This window comes from Puntigrus tetrazona, chromosome 2, assembly GCF_018831695.1.
Source record: "Puntigrus tetrazona isolate hp1 chromosome 2, ASM1883169v1, whole genome shotgun sequence".
Taxonomy (NCBI): domain Eukaryota; kingdom Metazoa; phylum Chordata; class Actinopteri; order Cypriniformes; family Cyprinidae; genus Puntigrus; species Puntigrus tetrazona.
The window spans coordinates 9,403,554-9,415,680 of NC_056700.1; the positions used below are offsets into that span (position 1 = coordinate 9,403,554).

The following is a 12,127-nucleotide window of genomic DNA, read 5'->3' on the forward strand; positions in this document are numbered from 1 at the left end:
TCTCTCTGTCTGTCTGTCTCATGCACACACGCGCGAGCTGTGGAGTGTGACAAATCTAAGGGACTCCTGAGATCTTCCCCTTAAATGAAATGGCCTCCTCTCAGAATCCAGTAGTAGTCTCCAGAGTAACTTCTCATACAACTGCTCATTGCCAAGCTCCATTAGAAGATGGAATGCACACCGCTGTGTGAAATACATGCAGGAAGACACTGGCTTGAAGAAATGCAACAGCTTACAGGAAACAAAAGATGAAAGTGAGAATGCAGAATGCATCACTGAAAATGCAAATATCGGATGAGTCAAATGAGTTCTCAAGCTTAGTTCACCGACTCAATGAACTGGAGATCTTCAGTGGAGTTCAATGGAGAAGAGAACTATCTGTGATTAATGACCAAAATGTTCATCTGTACCTGTGTTATCTTATTTTTTTAATACAGATCATTATTTAATACAGGTTTTTGTTCCTTGTGTGCATACTACGTAGTTATTGTAGTAACTAAAATAGCTAGGTAATACCTAGGTACTAACACTGAATCTAACCCTACCCCATGTAGTGACCTTATATTACCAGTACTTTTTTGGGTAAGCACATTGTAATTACCTTTAATCAACCCTTTTTGCTATGTGCTTTTGAAATTTTACGTTTTTTTGAGCATTTTTTCCTTCTCATTTATTTTTATTCGCATTACAGTTTCCTTTTAGTAATTTTAATACTTTGATACAACCTTTTCATTTAGTTGGAAAGTCAGCATTTCTTCTACATTCTACAACAAATATTTCAATTTTATTTGATTATTTATTTCAAATACAAATATTTTTTTAAATAGTTTTAGTTAAACACTGGTCTTGAGTCTTGCACTTTTGACTTTCATAAAAGAAAACAGCTTACAGGATCAGAATGACTTGAGAGGGAGAAAATGATGACAGACTTTTTTTTTTTTTTTTTTTTTTTGGTGGACTACTCATTTAACTGTGAGCATGTCTCAAAACTGCATTGCTTTGAGGCCTAGGGGCCTAAATACAGACAACGCCATGCTTCATGGGGTCCAGCAAAGGGTCCCCACAGTGGTAAAAGTAGCCAGTCAGCTGCTCATCCCGCTGGCCAGTGGTGATATAATCACCAACCAGCCTGCCCACCCAAGATTGCAAGGGGAGAAATTCTCACTATCTCAGCTTTTCTCTTCTCTCACGCTGCAACACAACCCTCTTCTGTCGGCTCTGCCGGCCATTGGAGTGGATAAGTAATTCATATCTTGGGCAAGGTGCGGGGAGTGAGTGGCATTTATAAGCTTGCTATCTCTGAGCTTCAAGCCGGTGATGAAACGACTCTCTGCTCAGAGACATTACAGTGTTTAGGATGGATGACAGGTTCGCTAGAGAGCAACAACACTGGGACAACAAAACGCTAAGTAAAGAAAAAAATATCATGAGGAGGTGAAAAATAGCTTGGTGAATGTGCGCCGCCAAAAAGACACAAAGAAATGCAGCAAGGTACAAAAGTCTGAGGCCACATCTGGGATTTAAAATCTAATTTAAACCTGGAAATAAACAGTTTTAGCATGCAAAAAATAAAACAAATGAGCATTAAATATACCCTTATATACACTAAATAAACTCTTTGATCGTTAAAGCAAATCATACAAACCAAATACTAAGACATTTTCAATCTGTTAAGTTAAATTTAGGTAAAGTTACATTCTTTATCAAATTTTTTTTTTTTTTTTTTTTTTTTTTTAGGCCTTGTTAATGATTAAAAACACTGGTCTTGAGTCTTGCCTTTGTGACTAATATAAAATTTATAAATATTAAAATGTGAAAAACAGTATAGATATTTAGATTTAGTAAAATCTAGTAAGTAAGTAGGAAGAAAGTTAAAAATAAAAACTGCCATTTTGGTATTTGTTATGAGTGATTTGAGGATTTAAATGTTTAATAGCCCTTTTAATATCAATTATATAATAAATATAAAAATGTCAAAAATGCAATAAAATATATATTATTATAAAGATTAAGCAAAAAGACCTTTGTTAATATAGTGAAGGAGCACAGAATATGTGATCCAGACATAATATCTGAATGTGTGGTTGATGTTTTTGGCTAATCTGTTGAAATAAGGTTGTATTTGTGATGGTGGATTGATAAAGGATTCCCATAATGAAACAAGGCTCTCGTTTTGAGGGTCTTATCATCTCCTGCCTCTCCCTCAGAGTGATGGTTATCACGCTGTGGCTACTAAAATCTGCTAAGGAAAGATAAGTGGGGCGGTGCTGAATGCTTATTGACGAGAGAACAGTCTGGATTCTGTGATGGCTCGCTGGGGAAATCTTTCACATGGACCACAGGTAAGCCAACATGTGCTCCTTTAAACTACATTAGAAACTGGTCCAGTGTGCAAAACAAAACAATATATACTGGAATCGTTCATTTGAGTGCCCAGAAAACGCACAGTTAGAGCATGATAAGAAAAGTAATTATTACTACATACAACAGTTGCTGTTTTAAAAAGGAGCAAAAATGTATAAATATAAATCCATATAAGCTTTACTACTAACTACAGCTAGTGTCCTTTCTGAGTCATGAGGCTGAGCCCCGACCTTACCTTCTGGATCATTCAACATGGAACCAAAGGCGCTGATGATGAAGTCTGCTTTGAGATGAACTATTTGTTCCTCATCAACAATCCAGGTCCCATCATCCTGCTGTTCTGTGCGGCAAAAACGCAGGCCTACAACACGTCCATTTTTCTTGATTACCTCACGGGGGAACAGGAAGGGCAGGAACTCGCACTTTTCCTCTTTGGCGACCTCCATCTTTAAAACAGAAATCAAAAGACAAGCAGGTGATCCTAATCGTTAACATTAGAAATGCTTAAAAGCACAGTGAACTTCATGTATTCATCTTTAGGTCAGGACACTAAAATTAAAGTATTGGCAACTTCGAAAACTTCACAAAAACCTCAACATCTTCCCAAGCTTGCTTACAGACAGCATCAGCCGTACCATTTATTTGGAGACCCAAATCTTCCCAGTGAAAATCTCCTAAAAGTTTTTACAAAGCCAAGTTTCAAATCCCAGAAAGCATTTTTGTATCTTCTTCTCTCTACTTAAACCTCCAGCTTATCCTACTCCTTCCACTGTATATCCTGATATCTTTTCCAGTTCATCGCTTCTTTCCCCTTTAGAATCTCCAATAAAACACTCCAGTATAAACCACTGACCAGGTTCACAAGTCCAAAACCCCCCCTACATTCACTTTTAACCTCCTTTTCAACAATCTTTTAGTTTATCTTACATTCTTTTTCATCACCTCCACCATCACCTGACCTTTCTAACTTCAGGTCCTCTTCACATCGGTTTGTAGTCATGGACACCTGACAGGTTATGGGAATCTTTACTGCCCTTTCTCAACAGTGAAATGCAATAGTTCTCAACTGGTAGGTAGCGACCCCAAATTGGGTGACAAGTCTGTTCTGATAGAAACATTGTTTCATTTTTTCTTATTTATGATTATTTATTTTTTGTCCATTGGGAAGCAAGAGAACTGTATAACCACAACAATTTGCTGTGATCAAGCATATCCCAGACTACACCTGCAAGAACAACTTCATTGATGAAAATTGGTTTGAAAATAGCTCACTTCACAAAAACAGCCATAATAACAGCAATTGTATTACAGGGACTGCACTCACTTTTTTATCATACCCTCAGAGAAGAACCCACTAGATATAATGGGAAGGACCCACTTCATCACCAAACCCACCGGAGTTCCACAGGGTTCTATACTGAGACCACATCAGACCACATCCTTTACACCTCTCTTGGCTTTAACTATATTTTTAATTGAGCAGATAATCAATTAATTCTCATTTTCCTACCCTTTGACAACCATGTTTCTCACAAATCACCATATGTCTGGCTAGCATTCCTACCTAGATGACAGTTGTCTTCTGAAGCTAAAAAAAAGAAAGAAAAAAGCTTCTGTGCATCCCATCTAAAATCCACCCTTGCCAAGACCTTGTCATTTCAATAAACAACAACTCCACCATCTCACCCACACAGAAAGCCAAGAACCCTGATGCCGCAATGGACAAGAACCTGTCATTTGCACCACATAAACTAACCACAGTCAAGACACATAGAGTCAGCCCTTATCTTACCAGGGAACATCGCTGTAGGTTTTATTTGTACATTGCCCGCACGTCAACCCCCATCATCGTAACCTACACAGCAATTTACTCCATTGCACACTGACATTTGAAATTGCAAATAAAGTTTCAGATATATTATAGTATTTAAAAATAAAACCAAACAGTGTCTTGTTTATTTGACTAGGTTTTATTGTATGTATATAGCAGCTTTATTTCTACTAGAAAGCACTTGTTTGTATTTGTATACAAATAATTTATTCTCCTAGCTGATAATGTGCTAAACTGTATGCTTACCATCTGTTGATCACAATGGTCTCATGCGTCAAGCTAAAGAGCTTTTTGTAAATCGCTTTGGATAATAAGAGTCTGCTAAATTCTTTAAACGTACATGAACTGAGAGTAAAACTAAAACTAACACTTTTTGTAAAAAAATCCCTCCATTATGAAGAGGCTTAATTTATGGCCGTGGTGCTTTAGCACACCCCTGTTTGAACGTTCACAGAGCAAAGGGAGAGCTAATAGTTGCTGTAGTTACACATTTCTAAGTTTAACTTTCTTGTCACTGTTGCCATGGTAGCATTGCAACAGTTGTCATTGAGAAAAGAATATGTCTTAATTACTTTGTTAAAAAGCTCCACAGAAAAAATAAATCTTATTATATAAAGCTCAACATGGTCACCTTTACAGAAACTTCTCTCACTTTTTTTCCTGCCAAACTCTTTTTCAACTGCTTTTAATCCAATTTTATTTTTATTTTTTTTCTCTGAGATGGGAAAGCCTTTTTATGTTTAATACCAGTTGTGTTTGACATCAGCTAACGCAGACACTAGGTAAAGTATAGACATACAAACTGTATAAACTAAAGAAAAGTACGATTTAGTAAGCATAAAGTGAAGGTAGAAATAAACATTTTCACAGATGATTTGACAGACTAACCTCTGTTCAAGTCTTAACAGTACGCACATATACAGTACTAAAAATTCCCCTCACAAAGCTGTATTTTTCTATCACCATTTAACTACATTACTGTTTTTTAAATAATATAACATAATATATGTATCCTATATAATACAGAAAATTGATTCATATGTCTCATAAATAATACTGTATATTCAGTTATGTGTATTAAAGTATATCCATTGTATATAATGTTAGTGAAAAAAAAAAATGTATAGGAAATAGAGGCAGAATTGGTTCATACATCTTTTTCATGTGCATTTGTTCTTTTATTTGAAAAGTTAAAGTGTTTAAATTGTTTATTTTATATCAGATGTCCACATTACAGCGAAAGGTCCACTTTTATCTCCAGATCATACACTAGATTTCAGAACAGTTATCAGAGAGATTTTACTCAGAATCTTTTTACTGTCAGCTTACTCCATTAAGGAAGGCCATTCAGTTTTTCTCAGCTGACTTTTATCGCTTTTATTCCGACTGTCTGTTGTGTAATCTACGGCTAGCTGTGTTAACTTTGATAAGGTTTCATTCGAAACGATTAATATTTCATGTAACTATTCCACATTACAGACAGAATTTTGCAAAATATCAGTAATAACTGAGACAATGGCTTTCGAAACTAGGCTACATCCTCAATTGGGCAAGTTGTAGTGGAAAGGTGGATAATGAATATAACTTCACTTTTTACATTACCTTGAATACATTATGTTCATTTGGGAATCATTTTCATTATTTTATGGTTTTATGCAACAGTCTGTGGGGTGCCAGACAAGGTCATTTTAAAGGTGAACTGTGCTATTTCTGTGCAACTGACCAATTATTAAGCATAATAGTAATAATAATGCACTTTTAAACACTGCAAACAAACAGGAAGCTCAGTCACAACACTGTGATCAAGCCAAAAAAACAGATACACAAAAAACCGCACACACAAATAGATATTACATACTGTACTTCGGCTATAAAGAGCTTTTTTTATTGTTATTGAAATTTTATGCTAAATAAATTAATAGATACTCAAGAATACTTCTTTGCGTAAAAGAGTTTATATATGTACACCATAACCTGATATTTATTAATAATTTGTCATGTACTCGTGATTTGAGTGAGCAGTAGAGATGGAGAGAGGGTTTGCCAGATTTCCAAAAAAAAAATCAAACAAACAAACAAAAAAAAAAAGTCAAAACCAACACAAAATGTAATTTAAAACAAAAAGAGATAATGTCTTCTTATGGACGTGGGGTTTACAGCTGTTCTTTCAATAGGAATTTATCACTGGCTGCAGGTGCTGCTGAACAGATTTTTTTTTTACCTCTTCTGGAACAGCGCGAATGTTAGTGAAGCCCTTTCTAAAGACCACAAAGACTCGCCGAGCTCCACAGCGGAGAGCAGAGGTGGCGCAGTCAAATGCTGTGTCTCCTGCGCCTAGGACGATCACATTCCCATGCAGCTTTGGCAGCTGCGTACGGCAATTACACATGCCTGCAAAAGACACACGTGCCACAGAAAAGCAAAAACACAACAAATAGCACAAATTGTAAGCAAGATTCTGCGCATTGAGATTCAAATATCATTAACAGAAACTAACAGTTTGACCACTGAATTCCACAACAGAGAACAATTCAGGAGAGTTGTGTTTTGTTTCCCAGTCAGTGTAATATTGTTACAAGAGAACGCAATGGGAAATATGTAAAGTTAAATTACTGTGAAATGATAGCAGCCGGTATCCGAAGGTATACTGTAAATTCACAATAAATCTTTAACGTCGCACCACGTGAAAGGAATATAAACTGGAGTCTCTTTCAGTAGCCTACCTATTTTACTGGCCTTTGCAACCAAGGGTAGGAAATCCTTTGATGTGTAAAATCCCTGTTCTGTGGTCAAGCCCTCAAAGATCTTGTCCCTGTTGGCTTGTGGAAGACCTGTCCAGCATGAAAAAACAATAATTAAGAATATACATTGTGTGTTAGGATGAATGCACCTGGATGCAATGTGCAATGTTCGATATAAATGTACATGTAATGTCTGATTGTATCAATAAGAGTCTTAGCAGCGTTATCCAATTAACAGCATCCATTTTCTTCCATCTATACATGCATAGCATTATAATACAACTACATTATAATATAATATTTTACAGTTTATTTTAATATGCTCTTGTTACAGTGCAATTATACATTACATACATTAACTGCATGTACTTGCTTTATGGTTAGGGTTAAGATTAGGGTTTAGCTTAGTGTTACTTGCATGTAATAATGCGTACTTTATTTATTATTTTATGCCAAACTAAAACGGAACCTCAACTCCACCATGTGAGTTGCAACTGTTACTTGTGCTCCCTCAAAATAAAATTGGTGCACGACGTCCATGAACATTAATATTCGCAGAGCATCTGGCATATTGTAGCAGGGCAAACGACCCGTGTTAAAACCTCCGCGAAGTCATGATTTGTGCAGCTGATATCAACATTATTAGTACAAACATTAACTGTAACTACAGAGCATAAACGCACTTTAGCAACTGAATATAAATCAATGATCTAATAGAGTTTGTTTGGAATTCTGTCCTCCGCAGACATGTAACGTATAATAATGAACTAGAGCAACGGCAGGCGGCTTCCTTAAGAAGTATGTCGATAAGACAAAGGGCAAACAGAAATGGATCTAAGGGATACTTAACCCCCTGTCACTTCAAATCTGTCTATTATGGCTGGCACGCACCCCAAGGATGTACTGCGTGATGGAGGCTATCAATCTCTATCTCATTATGCCCATCATCACCGTTTGAGCGATGAACACGAAGGCCTCGCTTGCGATGGGAGGGAAAAAGCCATTGCTTACCTTAAAGCAACAGACGAAAACTTTGTACGCTGAAGCAACAAAGAACAGAATAACATGTACGACATGCAGGAGGTAACTAGAAGTTCACAGATGCTCCAGGTACAAACAAAATATTGCCTGTACTTCTTTCCCATCATTATAGGCTATTTAAAGTCTGTTCCGAAGAGCGTAGGCGCTCCATACAAGGCAACATAAGGATAATGGTTAAATTCACAAAGTCGTGCAGCTGAGAGACGTCTAAAAATGTAATTTTGCCTTGAACCGGCTAAGAGCAGTTGCTTCGTAGCACCATTTGACACTTCTCAGATCAAATCCATGCACAAATGAAATACTAGTCTTTTCCCGTATGCCTATAATGCATTAAGCAACTGCAGGAGCCGAAGAGAAATACTGTGATTCACAGACTGGTAATGGTTTTAGAGGAAAGGTAAGTAGAGAAGTAGATGTAGTTTTAGAAATGAAATCTTGCAAGGAACCCTGAAGGTGTTTTGCGAGTTCCTCTCCCATCTATTTAAAAACTGTTTTGAAAAAGCCCATATTTGGTACTTAAATATAGCAACCACTTTAACGTTCTCCAGCATGATTTGAGATGAGCCAAAGAAAAAGAACATATTCAGTCCATGCAATCTATACATACGTATGTGTGTAGCAAATGTGCTCAAATCATTACCCAAATATATATAAAATTTTTTCATACTAAGTATAGTCCAAATCTATTAACATATTGCTCAAGATATAAAAAATATTATATAATATCTTTATGTGGAGTAGTACTCGTGCGCGGCGAATATTTCTTATTATTAAGCCTAAAATGTGTTTTAATGTCAGTATTGATGAAAGATAGCCTATTTAAAGAGTATCTGTAGCAGTGGTGGCATTTCGCCAAACCATAGGGTATGGCTTGAGGGGAATACGCTGAAATACGGGGAAGGGAAAACATAGAGAGGGGGAAAAAAGTCGTCAGCATTGGTAGGATATTGCATCACTGGATATTATATGGAACGTTATATAGAAATCAAGCTCAAATGGACTTAACAAGGTTTTTGACTAGTGAGTTACGAAGATGGAGTGTGTTGTCTTTCGGTGAAACGGCTGTAGTTATCTGAGGCAGCAAGTGCATCGTATATTATAGGCATTCATCAGCTTTTACAGGTTATAGGCCGCAACCTTTATTGTAGCTATATGGGCGTTTAGTTTTTCTTGTTGTTTATTACACTTAGCCAAAATCTCAAATGAAGCGCCCATGCGTTCCTGAGTTAGATAGACCGTAAGTAACCTACTTCTTCTCCATTCTTAAAACACACAAAGACATTAGCCTTTCCAGACATATATAGTGTTTGAGTAAGAGAAATGCTGTGCTATTCAAACATCTTGTTCTCGTCGCGTCAGTTTGAAAGGAGGCGGGGTGAAGTTACGATTGATGATCCAATGGCACTACAAAGTTTTACTGACAAGCTCTTTTTAATGATTGTCATTGGGAAGCATTTTTTTAAAAACCTCTGATTTAAAATAATAATGATGAATGTATAAAGTGTGGATAATTTTTCACAGCACACCTGACTGGGCTAGGGTAAGGCAACTGCCATACTCTGATATACGGAAACCCATGCCTCTGTATTTTTGTTTTTACATATTTAAATTAAATATTGCTTGGATTCTAAATGTAATTTAAACCTGGACGTAAACAAATCGTTAGGATTTTGACAATTCTAAAACAAAAGTAGGGTCTCAAAACCCTGTGGGAGCTGTTTTTGTCTTGCATGTGTTACATTTATTAGGATTTCGTATTAGGATCAAGACATTTGTTTCCAGATTTTATATTTGACACTTTGTTTTCTGCGTCCCGTTGTGATCTCCTAGGCTAACTATTTACAGCATGACCAATGGGGAAAATAAAAGAAGTTGAGTATTAACGTAATGATTTAGATGGATTTTGGCTTGTACTGCTCCTGGATCAGCACCAAAGCGAGCACATAAATCGAAGTTTGTGTGACTAACAGCAACACCAAGAAGTAATATACTACAATAAAAAGTAACCAGCTCAATTTTTTTGGGGTTCTGCTATAAATGTAAAGCACAACATATTGATATCCAATATACCATCTGCTGTTCAACTTTAGTTGAAAAGTAGTTTTTGGACAGCTTTCTTTAACAGCTTAAATGCCATATGCACTAAAACGACTCAAAACAGTTAAAAAGACAGTTTTATCCTTCCCTGACAGTGATTGCCTTAAATCCAGAGTTTTCCCCCAGGAGTCCCCGAAGGCACTCAAGGGAGTCCTTGGAGAAAATACCTAAAAAATATAGCATTTAAAATGTAAACGACATTTCTAACTATGAACCTATTCCTAGCTGTCAGACTAATGATTTGTAACCGTTACATAATGCAGTAATGTTAAAGTTTTTAATGAAAGTTAATATAAAGCGACATTGAGGAAATTTACAAAAAAAAAAAAATTGAATCTAAGAAAATATATTTATTAGGCAATGTCTGCCATTTAATAAGCTTTTGTTGGAAACTCAACCAATGCAACATTATGATATACACGCTGACCTCAGTAAGACCTCCTCAGAGTCATATTCATTAGAACTGAACATCTAGACCAATCTGCCTACCCATATGGTGTAGTTTAGAAGCTGCATTCATCTTTTTCAATGCTTCAGATAAACCCACATGACTGCTGCTAACCTTAAAGCATTCCGGGCTTAATTGCCTCCATTGTGAACGATTTTGTGGTGGGTGTACACAGAAAACAATATTTTCAAGGCAACGGTCCAAAAATGTATATTTTGATGATAGCCATTACTGAGCCGGGGAGCGTACGACATGGCAATCACATGATAAAATGACAAAAAAGAGGTGCGTAGAACACGCCGGTTATTTTTACAGGCCGAAAAGAAACATCCTTATCAGTGTTTTTCAACCATTTCTCTCTCTCTCAAAGGCAAAGGTACACATTTGCATGTCAATCACTGTAGAGGCTGACATTAGAGACAGCATGAGAGAAGTGGTGAAAAAATATCACAGAGGCGCAAATGTAATCATTTCCTTTATGATTCCCAGCTTATTGCCGTTGCTTTATGAGAAAAAGAAATCCCAGAGCAGTTCTGAGACTTGCCCGTCTCAATAACAATGAAGCTTAGCTACCAAAAAGTAGTGCTATTCAAACATAATAAATGATACGTATTCCTTTTAATTATAAGGAGAAGAAAGAAGCACAAAGTACACAGTCACCCTCGAGGAATGTTTGAATTTCTCAAATCAAATCAATACACCAATGCACACAATATTTCCTTGCTTTAATAAAAATAGACGGCAAAATGACTCAACGGACACAAATGCCAAGCATTAAAGGATTAGTTGAAAAAGTTGAAATTCTGTCATCATTTCACGTTTATATATACCTATATGACTTTTTTTCAGTCACACTTTATTTTAAGCTTCAATTATCACTATTAAAAAACCATTAACTGTGATCAATAAACATCAATAAACAATAAAAAGGTAGTTGTTAAGTTTAGGTACTGGGTAGGATTAGGGATGTAGAACATGGTTATGCAGAATACGTTAATAGTCAGAATTGGTCCCTATACTAAAACGTGTTTTTCTTCTGTGGAACACAAAAAGAGATATTTAGAACAATATACTTGTCAATCTTTCTCTAATTTGAATAAATAAAGAGTTTTTGAGCTTAAAAAATACTAATAAAATGAACTCAATGAAAGCGGCACACACAGCTCATGCACCATATTACATGTCTTCCAAAGTCATACGACAATTCTGTGAGATGCAAAAAAAAAAAATTATTTATTCATGATCTTCCTCTCCAGTGAGCTGTCAACAGCTTTGTAGTTTGTGAACTGGATCAATTGATTCATTGAAAATATCTGACTCTAACAATTCCTTACGTATCAGACTTCGCTAGTTCTCTTAAAGAATCTTAAAGAGAGATAAGGATGATCTGACAAAGATTCAACTTTGTTCCATTCCTCACAGATACAGCTTCAAATGGAGACCTTCTGTGATATTGTGGAGTTAGCAGTAGATTGTAAAAGGGGCAGTGGATTAAATGATTAAATAAAATGAGATCTGTAATTTAAATGGAAGATCGAGTTATGACATATAAAAAAAAAAACATATAAATTAAATTATAGATGCATGGATGTTACATGTGAAAAG

The 12,127-nt window shown here is 36.1% G+C and overlaps 1 protein-coding gene across 1 annotated transcript in view; it reads right to left on the bottom strand.

The window, feature by feature from the left end:
* The window catches only part of dpydb (dihydropyrimidine dehydrogenase b), a 100,754-nt gene that overhangs the window by 57,525 nt on the left and 31,102 nt on the right, over positions 1–12,127 (bottom strand). Inside the window, exons 9-11 of the mRNA XM_043260818.1 lie at positions 6,919–7,026; positions 6,417–6,586; positions 2,600–2,810 (exon numbers count right to left, since the gene is read on the bottom strand). Of these exons, the coding sequence (XP_043116753.1) occupies positions 2,600–2,810; positions 6,417–6,586; positions 6,919–7,026 (489 nt within the window). The remainder of the gene's footprint in view (positions 1–2,599; positions 2,811–6,416; positions 6,587–6,918; positions 7,027–12,127) is intronic.